Source organism: Ctenocephalides felis, unplaced genomic scaffold, assembly GCF_003426905.1.
Source record: "Ctenocephalides felis isolate EL2017-DRISC unplaced genomic scaffold, ASM342690v1 CF-g0.4_SCAFFOLD_03570, whole genome shotgun sequence".
In the NCBI taxonomy this organism is placed as follows: domain Eukaryota; kingdom Metazoa; phylum Arthropoda; class Insecta; order Siphonaptera; family Pulicidae; genus Ctenocephalides; species Ctenocephalides felis.
Window position 1 is genome coordinate 22,594,293 of NW_020539724.1, and position 20,946 is coordinate 22,615,238.

General features: G+C 28.3%; 1 protein-coding gene across 2 annotated transcripts; it reads left to right on the forward strand.

Annotated features, from left to right (window-relative positions):
* Positions 1-4,444: 4,444 nt before the first annotated feature.
* Positions 4,445-10,897, forward strand: LOC113382734 (protein kinase C, brain isozyme-like; the record flags this gene model as incomplete). Of its 2 annotated transcripts, none has more annotated exon segments than XM_026620963.1 (10): positions 4,445-4,573; positions 6,262-6,415; positions 6,877-7,107; positions 7,367-7,484; positions 7,609-7,782; positions 7,850-7,941; positions 8,185-8,386; positions 9,588-9,776; positions 10,181-10,321; positions 10,634-10,897. In XM_026620963.1, coding segments are annotated over 10 exon segments (1,583 nt in total), but the record flags the coding sequence as incomplete, so codon positions are not given.
* Positions 10,898-20,946: the final 10,049 nt, after the last annotated feature.

Genomic DNA, 20,946 nt, shown 5'->3' on the forward strand with positions numbered 1-20,946 from the left:
ACACTTTTTTGATCAGCAATAATTTTGTTAATTTACTAGTTAGCATCAGAGAGAAGTAAATTAAAAATAATATAAATATTTGTCTACATGGAAATGCTGAAATACTACCCTTAAATACGATGGATTAGTCATAAAATCGAATCATAAAAAAAAAAGTGAGTGGCACAACCGTCCACAACCCCTGGTCGTTTGTGACAGACATCAACATAGGTTAAAAAAACAATAGGTATAAACACTTTGATTTATAACGACTTTTATTGCCATAAATATATAATACACACAACATAATCATTTAAACAAAGCTTGTGAGTATAATATAAAAATACAATTTTTTCAAAGTTAACAAAAAATCTTTGTGCAATCTTTTTGTTTCTTATATTGATTTTTCCTTTTTTTTCTCTTCGTATTTTTGTCTTACTAAAGTTATAATTTCCTTACATATACATGTCACAAAATACAAAACACATTACTGGTAATTAACTTCTAATGTTTAACTTACAGTAAAATAACAAACAAAGGGATCTATTTGTATACAAGTAACAGTTATTAGAAAACTAAAATCGAACAAAAATATTTTTTCTAAATGCACTTTACTTTTTGAAAGCGATCTACAGATCATGTTAATGTAGGGGGCTGACTTCATAAAATAATGGAACCTTGTTCGAAAAAACATACTTCATCTTTTTCTCTTTGAGCCTATCTCAAAATCAGTATAGTTTACCTGTTATGGCGACTGTCACTACCGTACCCTAGCATAACCGTGCCCAGTCTCTTCTACTATAGCATAGCATTTTAACTTGTTTCCCATTAATCAATTGCTTCGGTTAAATAGATCCAATCAATTCTAAATAAACTATTCTAAATAAAGCCAATTTAATACTGATTTCCGTTTATCATAATTTTTAAAATAAATAAAGTGATCATAAAGTGTAAAGTCTTAGATATATTAAAGATTTATAAGAAAACATTAGTAAAATCTATTTACTAAGCATTATTATGATAAATATAAAATATTAAATATAGATATTAAGTCGTGACATTAGAAAATATATAGGCGAGTAAGATTGCATATTTATGAAAACACAGAATGAATCAGAAACAAATTCAAAATTAATTATTTCAGTTAAAAGTTTCAAATAGTTTGTAAGAAAGACGTACTTGTGAAGGTAAATTAAAATCATGAGACTTTGTTAATTGTCTAAATAGACTGTGATGAATATACGAATTAATATTCCTTTCTGTAAATCAGGTAATAATTACAATGAATAATTCATTTCAATCAAGTATAAAGTAAACATCAAATTCTTCATATAATTTAATGTTTATTTTATATCTGTTTTCAGGTTTGCGTTGTTAAATAACTGAAAAGGTATGTATTGTTAGCACAAACAAGTGAACTGTCTGAATAAAACGAATTGGTGCGCACCAATAAACATTTTGGCGACCCACAAAATTAATTTAATGATTGATTAACTTGTATTATAATATACCTACATGTGTGTATATATACACGTGATGATAAGATATATGTATATATTTGTATGTGGTTTTTTGGATAAGATTTTGAGGATTTTTTAATTTTAATTAAAATTAATATTCAAGTTTTTGGGGTGTGTGTTTGTATATTTAAACTTTTGTATTCATCGTGCCAAATTTATCTCTAAATTATCCAAACATTACCCGATTTTAATACACACTTGCATAAATATAAAGAAAATAATAATAAAAAATGGTAGTATGCCCGAAGGCAGGTCCATGGTGTGAGAGGCACCACAAATAAACTTCATTTTCTAATACATTTTTTATGTATTTTTCTTTCCAAACTTCTGATTTATGCTTCCTGTCCTTGTACTTGCATTTTCCTGTTTTTCCTCATCTCGCGTAAGTCACCAAACATCTGCATCTTCTTCTTTCTATTCCTTTCAGTCTTTCTATTTTATCTTAGACTATATCATGTAGAAGAAATAGTTTTTTGCAGAATGGGTTCGATCCAGTTTCCTTTTCTCTTCAGTACAGCTATTTTATCGCCCACTCTTCTCAGGACTTCTTCATTTGTCTTTACCCTTATCTTCTTCATTCGCCTTCAACACCACCACTTCAGATATTTCTTATCGGTCTTTCTTAGATTCCATGTCTCTGATCCATACAGAGCTATGCGCCACACGTAAATATACATGCGTGTATATATATTGAAGATCAATTTTTTGATCGTGGGGACACTTTGTAATTTTGATTCTATGAGTCATTTTAAGAAACTTTTTGAAGAAACCATATTTCAGAGAGAGATTACGAACCAGCGAAATTTTCAATAAATTTTTGGAATTGAATTTGGAGCTGTCAAAATTTTCAATAAAGTTTTTTTATGACTTTGGGAATTTGATGAAACTTTGCATGGTTATGATCTATAACCAGGTACGTTGGTATTTGGTACCATACTATCCATATCCATGGAGTTGATAGTAGACAGTAAGAGTTAGGGGTCGCCTTATCCACAGGACTATCCTAATTATTTTTTAAACCTTTAATTGATTTTCATAATCTAAACACTACTCATAGACCATTTATATTTCAAGGGGTTATTCTCTATAACTATGCGAAGTTTATCAAATCCATTGACAAGTCAAGTTTGCTCTAGTAGAAGTATGATTTGCTTGTAAGTTGGAATTTAAATATATGGAGAAGAAATTATGTTGAAAATTTCGCTAGCTCGAAATTCACTTCCGAGCTATGAATTTTTTGGAAAAGTTTTTGTAAATAACAGATGAAACAAGAATCTTGTTGTGCAATTAGTGTATAATTTATGTATGTTTGTGATTTAGATCAAATGTATGTATATATAGTCTCTCGATTTAGCTTGTGCACAAATTGACAACAGGTAAGTATAATAAGTAAAATGTATTAGAAAAAAAGCATGATTTTTATGAAAATAATAGTATAATATGTATATATATTATATATATATATATAATATATATATATATATATATACCGGTGCATACAGAAACATATACACATGATTTTTTACTTAGATATAAATATCCTGAATGACTAATTATACTACTCTATATACTACTTTTTAAAGTAATTGAACGTTTAATATTATATTGCTACATCCAATATTATTTTAGACACTATTCGTTTAATTACAATTTTTTGTATATATATATATATATATATATATATATATATTTATATATATATATATATAATATAATATAATATAATTTTGAATCTGACTTCGACATATATATTAACGGAACCTAGAAATTGGGCGTAACATCAATAAAAACTTTTTTTTAAAAAAAAAATTACTCTAAAATTCATACGTTTCGGATATAGACTCACCCTTCATTCAGGTGAAAAATAAATAAGACTATATTGTTCATAATAATTGTTAATAAGTAAAAAGTCTTTACAGTTTGTAGTATTCAAAATATATCTAACACTTATCTGTTGTATGAGGATATAATATATAACACTGCACTAAGTAATAAAAAAATTAGGAAATGTTTAAGTATTATATAAATGCATATCATAATTAAACTAAAATTACAATTTTAGCACATTGTAATTGATTTATAATGGTAACAGTATTTTAAAGAATATGTTTCAACTTGGTTACGACATGTGGGAAACTGATTCTGGCGAATTTTTTTACTTGTGCATTTATTACTTGATGAAATTCGATTTTCATGAATTTTATTGATGGTACGTGGTACGTCTGATTATTAGATTCTGCTAATATATATAAATATTTCAAAAAATCTTTGAAATACAGATATTACTAATAGTCCAGTCATTTAAGCTTAAATTAGGTAAGAATCTCGGAATTCTAGATACCCAGCTGTAAGTCTGTAAATACTTGTATATTGACGCCTAAAAGTTGTCTCAAAACTTACATATTGTAGGGTGTACGCAACATATGTAGGTTTTGAGACAACTTTAGACTCTCAATATACAAGTATTTACAGACTTACAGTTGGGTATCTCGATTCCGAGGTGAACTTACTATAATGACTGGACTATAATGTTTTAATTAACTCTGAAAACCTGGCTCGTCAATATACACCTTTTCCATAAACGACATAGTGTCTAAAATTATTGTTTCATGTAGCAACTTCAATCACTTTAATATAATACTGGAATTAGCTGACACTAAAATAATTTTGTGTCTTTGTTACACAGAATTGTTAGTTCAGTAATAAATATATAATTTAATAAACCTTAATCATAAATGTTTTAAAATTAATTTAATCCCAATTCAAACTGATTTGATCCCAAATCTAATTAAGTATTAAAGCAATTACTATACTTGTAAGTTTTTAATTTTATTTATTTGTGCATGTATAGAAATAAATAAATAATGTTTCAATTTACGACTATGTATAACTCGTATAAATCTATGAGATTATTTTGATTTATTCAACTTGATTAATTTATTTAGCATGTGATATGAACGTACACAAACGATGCGAGGAGTCGGTTCCAAATCTATGTGGCTGCGATCACACTGAACGACGTGGGAGGATACAATTGACAATCACTTGTATAGCCAACAAACTCACAGTTGAAGGTATTTTGATAGATATTTCATATAAATTAGTGAGTGCCAACTCGAATCAAGTGATTCGAATCAAACCCTTATCAACCTGTTTCGAATCACATTTAGTTAATTCGGATAAACCTGTATCAAGCCGAGAAATATTTACTGTGATATGATAAGTAGTATAAATTATTTTTTATGAACATAAATTTTAATGTGCGTAAAAAGTAATTTTAACTAGTTGGGATTGGTGTTTTGCCTTGTGGCAAGTTATTATACCTAATTGAAAACGAACGAATACCTTAATTTAGAGTATTTTCTAAAAGCAAATTTTCAAAAATCAACTTAAGACCAAGTACTCTATCATTAACTATACCAAATAAATCGTCTAATTCAAAAAAAAACTACTCTTGATGAATTTTTAAAATTAAACTACATACTTGTCGTAAGGCCGTAATCTTACAGTAAGTTCTATAAGACCATGATATATATCGTCAAAAAAAGTTCCATAAAAATCGACTTAATTTTTTTTTCAACAACGAATTACAAGAAAACGTCTCAGTAGATTTTCACCTAAAACTAATCAATATCATTCCCAACTAATATATTTCGAACAGTTTTTGATTTTTTAAAATCGATTCGGTAGTATGAGCCTAAATGTGGACGAAAAGGTTAACACTTTTTCCAAATTACAAAGAAACGGCTTGGCGCACAAAACTGACAAACGATAGTCCTCATTGAGATACAGTATATACTAAAAACATTTATTATTGCCTTATTATAATACTATTAATAAAAACTTGATATTTTTAAATAAATATTGTTTACAGAAAATCGGAAGATTCAACGTGCATTATTCAGAATCGCGGAAAATAATGTATTTTCAAAGAATTTTTTTTTGTTCTCATTTGTATTTCATATTATTTATGACTATATTTTTGTGAACTCAAATCCTCTGTTTTTCATTTTTTATTTAATTATTCATGTGTAATTAATTGTACAGGATACGACGTCTACTTCTTCAGGGGACACATTTTCAAACAAACAAAAATTACAGATTTATACACGTTATTATTTAAAAATTAAATAGTTAAAAACGGTACATATAGAATAAAAAAATTATTATGAATTAATGCATATAGAAGTTGTTTGATTTATCAGTTCTTCTAAAGAAGTCACTATATCCCTGAATAGTAGAATCAAACACAGCTGAAAAATTATAAATTATCTTTTACTTTCAAGCCTTTAAATTCAGAAAAATATAGTTATAAATGTATATATATATATATATATATATATATATATATATATAATGTATGTCCTGCTCCTATTCGAGTATTGATTCACTTGTTTCGGGTTATTGTAGGTATATTATTTATGACAAAACCGCAATCCCAATTTAATAAACCACAATCAGATTATCGTAAATTTCAGAACTCTAATATCAGAGAAATTTCCGTAAAGCTTTTCGTAAGTCAATTCATTACTATCTCGAAGTTGTGCTTTGGAATAAAACCATAATCCTTTTTAACAATTTGGATTCTATGTACATGATAAATAGTTTCAAACTAACAATTTTCATTTCAAAATAAGATTTCATTTCAAATAAGAGAATAAATCAAATATAATAAAACGAAGGAAGATATTAAATAGTATGAAATAGAAAATATAATAAAATATTAAAAAAATTTATTTTTGAATAATTTATTCCTTACTAGTTCGGCAAGGAAGAAATTTAATACCAATGGACCCTAATGGATTGTCTGACCCTTATGTGAAACTTAAACTGATACCAGATTCGGATAATGTTAAGAAGAAAACTAAAACTATAAGGTCTAGTCTCAATCCAGTTTGGAATGAAACACTTGTATTGTGAGTATTGACATTAATTTTTGCAAAAATGTATGGTTATCTAGAGTATATGGATCAAATTTGTGATATGTAATATTAGTAGGTACAGAGTTCCTGAAAATATATTATCAGATGCATAGAAAGCTTAATTTAATTATTTTCAATTCAAGATTATCCAAAAATTCAATTGACTCTATGCAGCTGTTTTTAGACTTTTAATGTCCAATGTCCTTCTAAATATGAAAAGTAGAACTAGTTTGCAAAGTAATTTTTATGTATTTTATCTGGGCAAATCGGTGACATGTAATTTTTTTTAATTGAATCATGAGTTCAGTCATAGTTAAAATATACTTTAACCTACAGTCCAGGCGTTTAAAACGAAACCACTGTCCAAACAGTCTAATAAATTGCTAAAAATTCATTGTTTTTTTAAACATTTATTGCATGTGCATCAAATATATTCTATTTGTTTTTTTTATTAGTGAACTGAAACCATCCGACAAAGACCGAAGGCTTTTGATAGAAGTTTGGGATTGGGACAGAACATCCAGGAACGATTTTATGGGATCGCTTTCCTTTGGTATATCCGAAATTATAAAATCACCAGCAGAAGGTTGGTACAAGCTGCTGACTCAGGAAGAAGGTGAATTCTACAATGTGCCAGTACCGGAGGAGGGAACTGATTTGGCGCAACTTAAGACGCAGATGAGGGTATGTTGTGGAAATAATAGAGCATTGGATATAATACAGCATACCAATATCAGCTTTTTGTTTTGTCAAATCTCCCAAGTAGATCTGGGTTTTATACAATTAAAATTTTCTTCTTCATTTCAACTCAAGGTGAGGAGCACAGATATAATTTGATTTCTTTACTTTGTTTCTTGTTTGCCAAGCTATTTTTATTGTTTATATTATCTTTTTAAATATTGTATTAGCTTATTTTAATTGTATATTTTAGAAAACATCTATTACCAAAAGGCCAACATTACCAGCTGATAAAGATGTTCCACATAATATGAGTAAAAAAGATGTGATACGAGCCACAGATTTTAATTTCCTCATGGTTTTAGGAAAGGGATCTTTTGGAAAGGTCAGTTTTAGAAATAAATAAATTAAATCAATTTTTCCATGAAAGTGTTGTGAAAGAATTGTTTTAAGCCCTTTCCATAAAATTTATATTATATTTTATTTTAATTTGTATATATTTATTCCAGGTTTTATTAGCAGAGAGGAAAGGTACAGATGAACTATATGCAATCAAAATTCTGAAGAAAGATATAATAATCCAAGATGACGATGTCGAATGTACTATGGTTGAAAAACGCGTTTTAGCGTTATCATCTAAACCACCATTCTTAGTCCAATTACATTCTTGTTTCCAAACCATGGTGAGTTTGAAATAAATTATTTAAGCCAATATGGAGCATTTGTAGAAAATATTATTTTCTTTCAAAGGATCGATTATATTTCGTTATGGAGTATGTAAATGGAGGAGATTTAATGTTTCAAATTCAGCAGTGCGGGAAATTCAAAGAACCGGTGGCAGTGTAAGTGAAAACTTTACTTTTTATAGGCTCTACGTATACGTATTTATAAATATATATAATACTTTGTCAATAACCCTTAACCTACAATTTTGAACCTGGGGCAAAGCCTGAATATTTAATTTTTTATTGGCTATTTGTATCGCTAAATCAAGTGCTTTTGATATGTCCTGTAATTTTGACTTTGTTTTGTTAGATTTGTTATTTTTCGTATTACAATAAATGTTATTATTTTTTATTTAATAGGTTTTATGCTTCAGAAATTGCCATAGGCCTATTTTACTTGCACGCACGAGGAATAGTATACAGAGATTTAAAGCTGGATAATGTATTGTTGGATCAAGATGGTCACATCAAAATTGCAGATTTTGGAATGTGTAAAGAGGGCATCACAGGAGACAAAACTACAAAGACTTTTTGCGGAACACCAGATTATATAGCACCAGAGGTAAATTGATACTTGAATTGTTATTTTCTGTGCAAAATGCATTAAATAGTAGTATTTTTTTTTAATTTTTACCTCGTATTCCCGAACTTTCTATAAATAACCCTGTGCGGAGATAATAATATAATATATTTATTAATAATTTAAAAAAAAAATATTTTCGTCACTGATCTAATTTTGATAACGTCGAGAAAACATGGAATTTCTCCATAGGAAGGAGACAAATTAGTTTACAATTTACATTCTTTGTCTCAAGAATTCTATTTGACCTCACGCCGCGCTGTATTGCCTTTGACTTTTGGATCACAATTTTACTTTAGTTCAATCCACAAAAGGGTGAAGCTATCTTGTTTACAAAGAGCCGTAAGTCCACTACATTGACTTGGAAAAATTAAAAGTAATAGGCCACGAAGCTGAATGGCCCAAGGATGTCAATTACCTTGGTGTGACCTTGGACCATAGACTCAGCTTCACGAAACATACCAACATAAAAATTGGGCAGGCTTACGGGATGATAAATTCACTGAGAATTCTTTTGAACCACAACAGCCCGCTAAGCGTGAAGAACAAGCGGACACTATACTTATAAGACTGTTACTGTTATACGCCGCTCCAGTATGGAATGTGACAACTAAGACCAACCGACAGAGACTACAGATAGTACAAAAAAGGGCTTATTCAAACAAATTAAAAAGCTCACTGAACGTTTTTACCAGAAATGTAGGGATCACCACAAAATTACCATCCGAGCCCTAGGATATACACCAGAAATGGTTTGGTATGGCAAACATGCCGTGGCAAATTATTGCCTGATCGATCCCTAACAGCAATTTTTATGCATACTCCTTTCACAATTATTGAAATGTGGTATTTTTTGGGAAATTGTAAACTTTTCTCCTTTTTTGCGCAAATATTATCTATGTTGTTATTTACTTGGGTAATATATTATTTAGATATGGGATTTATTCTTCAAATAAATTAATTTTTTAACCCCTTAGCCTTTCAGGGAGTAATAATACTATTGCGAATATTTTATCAGACACCAAATATGCACACCACGTTCTCAATGAATATCATTATCTTTCACCTATTTGAATAGAATTATTGAAATGATTTCCCAATATATTCTGCTGCAACTTGCTTGATATAATCACAATATTTGATGCACATTACTCATATGACTCACGTTTTTAACATTCGACAGATAATTCTGTATCAGCCGTACGGTCGATCGGTCGATTGGTGGGCCTATGGAGTATTGCTCTACGAAATGTTGGTCGGTCAACCACCTTTCGATGGCGAGGACGAAGAAGAACTTTTCGCCGCAATCACGGACCATAATGTTAGTTATCCGAAAAGTTTATCCAAAGAGGCTAAAGAAGTCTGCAAAGGGGTAAGTCATACAATTATTCTTTTGATAAACAGCAACGATGAAAGATGAAACTTTCAAATAACCAGTATATTTACTAATAGAAGAAAATTAGTGGTAATAGAGCAAATAGAGTGGATGGATCACTCATTGGCTAGATAACAATTTTTTGCGGAATTCTGTTAGTAGGCACTTACTACTCCTGCCCCCTTAAAGATTGCACAATTATTTTAAACCTTTTGTAGCCCGTCCAAAATCGATTTAGGTCAACCACCATACATATTGTAGATCTCGCCAACATTTTACTTTAATAAGATAGAACTTTTGTTCTAACTTGGGTATTTTTAGAGATGCATAATCATTCACATTCGTGAATATATTCAAAGTTTTGTCCAATTTAACTTATCTATTTTTCCTCTTTTTACCAGTTGTTAACAAAGAATCCACTTAAACGGTTGGGTTGCGGAGTTAGAGGTGAAGAAGATGTCAGAGGTCACGCTTTCTTCAGGAGGATAGATTGGGACAGAATTGAGAACAGAGAAGTTCAACCTCCTTTTAAACCTAAAATTGTAAGTTATTGGTCAAATATAATTATCAATTCAGGATATTTTTATTTTAGCTTAGATTTGATAGGCTAGAAGGACCAGGAAACGCCAGAAATTATAAAATTTTATATATCATGCAGAAGATTTACTAGATCTATTTTTTGTAGTTTGACTTCCAATTTTGACTTCAGATTTGTATTCAACGGTAGAACTGCATTGAAAAACATATGACGCGCATCCAATACTAATTTTTTGTTGACTTGTGTAATCATTTGTTTTGCACCTTACTATATAAATATCGGAGTGTTCATTAATGCTTTGTTTTATCATTTACAGAAACATAGGAAAGATGTATCAAACTTCGACAGACAATTCACAAGTGAGAAGGTAGATTTGACGCCGACTGACAAACTCTTCATGATGAATTTGGACCAAACCGAATTTATGGGATTCTCCTATCTCAATCCAGAATTTGTGCAGCATGTCTAAGAAATTAAGGATGACCAGTGAAAACTAATTTATCAAAGAAATTCACTCGAATAATGTGGCTAGTCGGCATTTGAAACACACATTTAAGAAATAAAATTTCTTACGTGTATATGCCAAAGTACCGAATTGGAATAATCAGGTATTGCAGAAATAATATATTCTTCTAATAGTATATTTCCTGATTCTTGAAGTGTTTTCGAATATTTGGACACTGAATAATTATTTGTCAACTTGGGTAAAGAAATAACTAATCAGCAAATTGAATTAGTGAGTCGATAATTGATATATTCTTATTTAGGTTCCAAATGGATTTCTAATAATTTTGTCAAATACTTTTAGATAACTAACTAGGCTAATTGTTATAAATAATTATTTAAACTGTTAAACTAGTATTTAACTTTAATTAGTATTGCCTTCTATTGATTTTCTTAAATCATAAAAATCTATTAACTTATTTATTTATTTGATTAGACTTAAAATTTTATTCCTAAAATAGCATCTTTAAGAAATAATTATCTACGAAGTTACCATTTTTAGGTATTTGCTTTTGGTTGATTATAAACTAAAGGATTTCTTCTTTTTTATGCCTCAATCATATATTATTTTGGATAGAAACAAACAACCAATTCATATTAAAAAACAGCAATTATTTTATGTAACCATATTATAAAATTTCGAAGTTCTTTAGGATGAAACTGTCGTATGATTCGGGTAAATTATATTTAAAATTCATCTTATCTCTTATTTATAAAAGTTGATACATGTTATTTATTTAAATCATGAATAGCAAATAAACTTGAAGGGTCGTTTACGCAATATATTAATACTATTTTATATCTAACAAAAATATCTCGATATCATAGTTTGTTAGATCTATCTTATCTTAAATCGATTATATAAACATTGACATTCGATTTAATAATATATATCAATAATTAAATGCTAATAAGTACCTTTATGAAATCCAAATGAGTTATTATTATTTGGAACTGTTTAAAATATTAATATATTTTATAGTTATTTTAAAATAACATCTGTTACGTTGCGTTTATTGTTGTTTTTATTATTGTTAATTAATTTTATACACGTTATAATCTTTTTCTTAAGGCGTGATGAATAATTTAAAGAAAATATTTTTCAAGTTAGCTAATAAAAACCTTAAGGAATTGATATAAAAATGTGCCAAAACCAAGTTTTGAATTACATTTTTAAAATTGCGCACTACTTATGTAATTTGGAGTTTAAAGTAGTTTTTTCAAAATGTTGCTTTTATGATGCATGATTATATGTATTACTGCCAGTGTTTGCCAAATATTTATCGCAAAAACCATATTAGGGAAAATATTCAATTAATTTTTCCTTGGCGCGACGCGTGTAGAATAACTAAATCTTGAGTGTCACCTATAGGTGACATCTGCTCGAAGACCGGTATGTAGGAGTGTCGCCTTTAGTCAGCTTTCTGATTATGAGTTAAATTATTGAGAATAAACACTGATTTGTTTGTATATTATGTATTAGTTGCAGTTCTTATTACAATCACTGATTTGTCACTAAATAATAGTTTGAGATATATTTATTGATTATTTATTACATTTGTTGTTTTGCGGACTTTAGTTTTAGAAGTGAACAATTTTTACCAGGGGTAAAATCTCAATGCCATGAAGATTGTCGCCTTCATGGCCAATACAATAAAATAAAAGTAAGCCCGACCAAAATTACTGTACGTTTCATTCTTACATACATATTTTGCATAAAAATCCAGTTTTTATTTTGAGTTGAAATTATGCCCCGATTTTTATCCCACTTCCAAAGTCAAAATTAAATCTTTGGCTACGAGAGTGTTTTCTGCAGCGGTGACGCTGCTGTACAGAACAGCAAGCCGCCTAATATACTTTAAGATTTTTCAATCAATATCAATGAAAATGTATTTATAATGTTCCAAATTTCACTAACAGAAAATTACAATAAAAAAATTCGAATTCTTAATAATTTAACTCATAGTGTTAAACCTTGAAGCCAAAAAAAGACACTGTCGTCTAAAAGAGACACTCGTGCACATATGCCGTCAAGTGGATGTCGAATATAGACGACGTAGCGAAGACGTTAAAAATACTTTATTTTAATAATTTTTAGTTGAAAAATTTAATTTCTTCCACCAACGAGTAGATGTCGCCTATAGACGACGCTTGAAACTAAAGGGTTAAAAAAAGTTCATTTTATAGTAATTGGTCAAAAAATCTAATTTCTACCGACAAGTGGATGTCGCCTGTAGACGACGTTTGTAGCGAAAGTGTTAAAAATGGTTTATTTTAATAGTAATCGGTAAAAAAATCTCATTTGTACGTGCAAGTGGATGTCGCCTATAGATGACGCCTGAAGCGAAAGGGTCAACAATAGTTTATTTTAATAATTGGTCGAAAAATCTAAATACTACTCACAAGTCGATGTCACCTATAGACAACGCTTAAAGCTAAAGGGTTAAAATAGTTTATTTCAATAGTAATTTGTCTAAAAATCTAACTTTTACTATTGAGACCGTCACATTTTTCTGTTAATTGCGTTTATATTTTCTAAATGTGTTTTTTGAGCACAATAAGTTGAAGTATACATTATTTAATCTAGCGGTTTCCAAACTGTGGGTCGCGTACCCTCAGGGAGCCAGTCTGTTGGAAGGGGGGGGGCGTACAGCTGTTTCCAAAATACTATTTTTGAAATAATATAAAAAAAAAATGTTTATGCTTCTTTTACATAATATTTCATATTAATTTGTAGTCTGGTAATATCAGTGGAGTATTTATGAAATAAAATTGTAAAAAAAATTAAGGCAATAGTTTTTTATCAGAGCGGGGAGGGCACCGCGCGTAAAGGTTGGAAACCACTGATTTAGCCACTAAATTAATGGACTACTCTACATAAATTGAATTTAAATCTTGTCCTCCGGTGGAAATGTAGTCTTTTTCATTTTATATAATATAAACTTATTATTTTTTTTATAAATATAATTGTTATTATTATCCTACTACGTTATTTGTGGCGCTTGTGAAGGAAAATATCACTTCCTATGTGGACCAGAACAAGTTAATTCAACGATAAACTTAGTTTAAAAAATGTAAATGATAGTCATGATATAAATTTATAAGGTCATAATAAAAGGACCAAATTTATATTTCATCGCCATATAATTCCAATTGGACGAATAACTCTACTATTTTGGCATACACTGTGCTCCACCAACTTTTAGCAACCAAAAATACCATAAATTTAAACGTACGTTAAGGCATATATTATTTAACCAAATATTAATATTCAATGTAATTTTAAATATTAATGGCGTAACATTTCTAATACTTTTTCCTTTAACACCAAATTCGATTTTTTCGAATAGTTAAAATGCTAAAAATTAAAACTTATACATTACAATACTTATATCATTCTAATTTTGTTGCAAAATATTGGCATCAATAGATCGATCAAATTGATGTAAGATATAAATTGTTTTATATATTTGGAACACAAAATCAAGATTTGATCGATCGATTTATCTAAAATCAATTTCTTACAACTGTCAATATTTTGCTTTAATAAACATAATTATTTTACATAATTTTTATATTGATAGGCAATCTTTGTGCGAAAAAATATATGTGCAAATAAATTTTATAGCATCAGTCTGTGCATAAAACAACACGAATTTATAAAATTTATATAAATCATAAAAATGCTCTTCACTGTCACCAATTTTTTTAAGACTTTTATTATTCATTGCTAATTGTAAAAGATTTATAGTAAGTCTAAAATAATACTCGAATAAAACAGTAAGACTTATTTTATTGTAATTTATTTTTGTAAGATGATCTGATATTAAATAGTAACTAATTATTCAATGTATTGACATAACAGTTATTTTATTCGAGACTTGGCTCTTAAGTTATGAATTTCATATGACTTACAATATTTTAGAATGAAGTCAACTAAAATTTCTAAAGTTTAAAGACGATATAAATGTTTTTAATATATTATAAACATATATATTTTTATGGTTTATAGAATATTTTAAATTATAAGTATATTTAATCAATTCAATTGGCTTTATTCTAAAATATGTGTCGCAAAAAAATATGAAATTCATAATTATTTTTTTATATAATTTAAACTTAATGGCCAATTTTCGGATAAAATAATTGCTATGATATGGGTTCTTTTGTTGAATAATCGCATGAGTCGGTAGTCAATAACGGTGAAAAAACTATGCGCTATATTAACTTCTAAACGTAACCTCCAAATGGCACCAATGTCAGATAACAATGTTATCATAAGTGCAACAATTTGTTGTCACTTCCGATAACACATGCATGAAGTCTAACTAATATTATTTTCTGACATAACTATTTTTTTTAAGAGAATTGGCCCCTTGTTGCGGTAAACAATACTTTATCAGCATTATAATACTATTTTTTAAAAGTTGCAAATTGTTACTAAATGCTAAATGTCCATATGAGAATTTGTAAAAAGTATTTTTTTATTGAAAAAGACTATATGTGATCTTATTGAATGAATTCTTTATCGATAAAAAAATGAGGTGCTTCAAGTTTTTATACCACTCGATCAGTTAAAAACATTCAAATGCTTCAGAACTAATATTTTTTGGAATCGCGATATCCAAGAAATATTGGATAATAAAGAACAACAACTATAATATAAATTTAGGGGAAATGTGGACAAAATGACGCTGCTATTTAGAAATTGGTTAGTTTTAGTAACGTTTCCGCGATTGTATACCACGAAGAAATCCATAATAACAATCGTGTCAGATGTTGAGCGTCATTGTCACATTCTTCTCGGAGTGCTCAGTTCAAACGTGTATCACGCCTTTAAAAGTTTATTTTAAAAGTTGTGCTGTCATGGTTTTTGGCACCTATTTATTGATATTTGTAATTATTTCTACTAAAATCAATGAACATATGCCAGTACTAGTGACTTCTCTCAACTTTATTGTAATTATCAGGTGTCCAATGGAGAAAATTGAAACTTTCCAAAGTTGATGGGTTTTTAACTTTTACTTTAACTACTTCTGAAAATAGACCAAAAAATCCACTGATAACAAGAACAGACTTGAATTTGTTGTAAAACCCTCTTTTTTTGTTATGATCCCAGTGAAGGTTGGTTATGATGCATGATTTGTCCTCTTTGGACTTATGATTTAGGTGCTGATGTCCCAAAGAGGATCAAACGATTTATTTGTGAACTGCCTTCTTAAAAATTGGTATCTCAGTATGTCATCAGTATGGGACAGATTGGTTTTTAAATTGGTTGCATTTTTCCTTAATAAATATGTTACTATAGTTCCTACTTAACCAAAGATGAGTAAAAACGATTGCGACTGGTTCTAATATCATCGTATTTTTGTCTGTACTTTTCGTATACATTGAAATACTTCTGAACGAATTCTTTTAGACATTTTTAGAAATTCAGTGAATATCAGAATAGTAGTAAAAATCTGTACTATCAATGCATTATTATTGAAACATCAATGATTTAAAAAAATCATTACCATTGTTCTATAATTTAAGTTAACCCTTTCTATTCGCGAATTCCGAGATTTATATGAATTTTGCCGACGGAGCGGCGGCATCCGAGTGGAATGGGTTGAATGTATGATTCATAACTATATCAGTGAAGTGTTGATATATTTTTGGTCCTCCTGACATTTTTATTATTTCTTTCAAAATCATCTTCTAAAATAAACATAAAACAAGTCTTACTGTCGATATATAATACTTATGAAATAACTTAAAATAAGAGTAAGCTTCAAAATTTAGAAAATGTGTTTTACTATGGTATTAACATATGGTGACCATATTTAATTCGTGTTATAATGAATTCGTGATTAATGCGGATATATTTATTATCTATAAATATATAATGTATATTAATGATCTATTTAGAGCTATACAGTCCTAAATAAAATTTCTATTTGATCTATTGCCTTAATCTATTTTAAAAGAAGCTGTCTTTGAATATTAGGCTAACGATAAGTTGTAATGAATATGTAGATGAATATATAATATATGTATATGAATATATATATATATATATATATATATATATATACATATGTGTATGTATATTGTGTGGCTGAATGTGTGTATTAAATAATAGATATTACTCTTGCTATTAGAAGTCTTATATCAAAAAATTGACCACTGATAAATTAATAAATTAATAATAATAATCATATAACTTATTAGAAATATTATAAATGAATTTACTATTTACTTTAGGCATTCAAATCTATGTGTAAAATCTAGAATTGTATTATAACTAATATGTATATATATTATATATATATGGAAATATACATATATATGTATATATGCATATTAGAAAAATTCATAAAATATAATTTAAAGCACCTAGTAAAACCCCTAAGACAATCGTAAAATTTATATTTATGTCAATATAGTAAATGTGCTTATTAACTATATTAGACCTACCTATATCGTATGTATAGATATATATATATATATATATATATATATATATATATATTAATTTAGAAATATGAACGAACAGCACTCTTTTTTGCACTAATTTATTAAATAATACTAATTTTACAAACTTTTAGAGGCTAGGTTTGTCTCATCATCAGTGTAATAATTTAAAATTTAAAATAGCAATCTGTGTTAACTCTTCCAACTTGTTCTTCTCGCCATACGAATTGTAGGCGACTGAAAACCTCCCACTGACTGAAGGTCAACTTGGTGAGTCATGAAATATCAAATAGGAATGAGAAGGAATAGGGCTCAATTACAGGTAACAAAAGTGTGTGTAGGCCGGATGATTAAACTTATTCAAATCAAGTAAAATCTATGCTAATAGCTAATACGAACAATACAGTCAATTTACGGACAGATACTAACATTTTACATGATACATATGTACAATACTTTGTAGCTATATAAAAATATTTCTTCTTGTGTTTTATTTTTATATCATTAATATAAATATCATGTATTTTTAAAACAAAAAAATACATATCCTGATATAATCTCTATTTCATGTATCATAATTTCTACCATACCTAAGGAAAAGAACACTTGAATTGAATAAAATTAGTCACCCAGTCATCAACACACATATATGCCACAGTCAAGCTTGTGCATCGGATAACACGAACCTTCTGGTCGATATTTTAGTGATAAAATATGAGATATATTTCAGTGATGATGAGACTTAAAATGTGATGAGATTTAAAATATTTAATAAAGAGTGAATTTAAGAAAGAGCCAAGAGTGTTGTGTGTTTATAATTCATACTTAATTTAATATATATATTAGGTTGGTCCTTAATATGATTATCTTCGAATTTCTTTGCTCCCAAGGGCTCAATTGCTTCCAAATTAATTTTTAAAAAAATCTCTAAAAGTTCAAGTCTCTAAAAGTTTTAATTATAAATGTACGAACTAAATTAAATTGCGGACTATCTAAATGCTATTATTAAGAGCTAAAACTTTTAGAAAATTTATTTTTGTTAATTTGGAAGCATATGAGCCCTTGGGAGCAAAAAAAATTCGAAAATGTCCATATTAAGGACCACCCTAATATATACATATTATATATATATATGACATATATATATATAAATATATGTTTATTTGTATATGTATATATATACATACATACATACATATAGGTATGATAGTAGATTGCCAAACCATCTCCATATGCAATGGAATAAATTCCATCTAAGTTATAAAAAAATATGTATGGCAAATGTTAGAATAAAAACCAATAGATGAATTCGAATACAAAACATAGTAAATAATAATATATACACTCTTCATTGTGATCTTTCTCATATATATTTAATTATATAGAAGTATGCATTTAGAATTGATATACTCATGTACGAATGTATGTATGATATCCGTAAAAATAATTAGATGATCGATATATGTTCTATTCATAAGTTCTTCCATGAAAAATATATATTTATATAATTAAAATGTGTTCTAGTAACTGAGTCATTTTAAACGCATTCCATCTCATTTTTATTACGATAGGTAATATTTATTTGACATTTTAGTGTTCATAACTTATGATAAATTTCAAATTTACCACTCTTATAAAATTGTTGAAATGAAATCAAATGTCACTTCCACTAATTTAGTATATAGTTATGTGTATATAATGTACGCATATATGCAACCACCAAATTGTACGCATGTGTATAAATGATTTTACTCATTATTATAATTATTTTTGATGACACATCTTTCAATAACTATAATACATAAATATAGATATTAAAACATATTTAATATTGCAATTGTTATTTTATTTTATATTCTCATTTTTAGCAGCAATCAGAACTTCCGTCCCACGAGTTCTCCACTTACGCCGAATTTAGATGGTAACCCAAAGGTTTACCCATATTGGATTCCTGAAGAAGGAGAAGTTTATGGTTTCACCAGAAAATCCGAAACTAATTTTATATTTGCTCGACATTTCAAGTTATTCTGAGTCGCTCTAATCAAATTAGCAAAAAGTAAGTGTGTGTAAGCCATTTTTGACCTTTTCTCTACATTTTCTGAAAAACGGCGGAAAAGGTTTCAACAGTCAAAAACCATTTGATGTAATTCGATAAGAAGAAGCCGTTTTTTTTATTATTAGCAGAAAAGTGTGAAAATTTTTAATCCACGTTTTAGCCAAAGGTTTTGTACTGATTTTATAAGTTCAAACAAAAAAAGAAATCTGTTGGAAATTTTGCTGATTTGTTTTTGGTAGAGATCGTCCTGGTTTTTCTTTTAAATTTTTTCTTTGTTTTTAATAAAAGATCACGATCTTAAAGAACATACTACAATATTATGAGCCTATGATAAGTTAATTAATTTTAAAATATCATCTTCAACAAGGTTTGGAAAAATAAGCAGCACTTTTATAATGCCCTGAAATTGACCCACCTTAGATTTTTCCTCAAATACGTCTGAACACTTTTATCAATAATATATAAGCCATATGTAGAAGTTAATTTGCTTCAAAATTACCAGAAAACTGCAAAATATTTCTTTCACGTTTTCGCAAAAAAATCTGAATTTTGGAAATTCAAGATATTTCAGTTGGGAATACTCTTTTATCTATGGGAATGGTGTTAGTTTTTGGTGTTGTTCGGCCGGACCATTTCCTCGTAATTAATTGTTGGAAATTTATGTTTTATGAAATTAAGAAAAAAATATGATAATAGTGTTTATTGCCTGTGTGAATATCATTAAATTATATAATCCTACAAAAAGTTAAATTATAAAAAATCGTTAAAGTTTGGAATAATGTGCCGCGCTCTTAAGTTTAATATTAAAATTTATGCCACTTACACCTAGTATTTTTCCGTTGGGTAAGTTATAGTAATCGGCCAAAAATCGAAATTGAAAATTTTTGCAGATCTTCACGTTTTGAAGTACCTTACAATTAGAAACATGTTTATGGGGTTACATGTATGTAGTATGTATGTATATATATGGATACAATTTTTTCTCGACGTTTTTGGGAGCATACCGGTACACCGATTTGAATCGTGTTCATTAGTTTTTAGCAAAAGTTGGTCCAGCCGATTCGGAGATGCGAAGCAAAAAGTGAGGAATAGAAATCGAGTTTTTGAGAGTACAGAGCATAGGATTTGAATGATTCAAAAAACATTCAATTCGTAATAATGTGGAGTGGTGATTAGTTTTTGGCAAAGACAGGTGCAGCCGTTTCGGAGATACCAAGAGCTAAATGTGCAAAAAGTGGCAGTTTTTGAGAGAATGAAGATTTGAATGATTCAAAAAATCTTTTTACTGGTATTGACGAAACTATTATTTTGGGAGAAACTTTTTTTTAATTTTTAGGAACTATTATTATTATCATTAATTTTTTTTGAATATCGAAAATTATTCGGATTTTAATTTTAATTTTAGCTAAAATTACTTGCTAATTCTAATTTTAGTTAAAAATACTCGGGATAAATTTTTAAACTTTTGTTTATTCACTTTTCATGCAAACTTATATAAATGTTATAGTATAAATTATAAGCTTTTCTATTTTGTCTATAATAATAAAAATTGTTCATAAGAAAAATAAAAATTACAGTCCTAGATAACATTAGAATATGATATATTCATAATA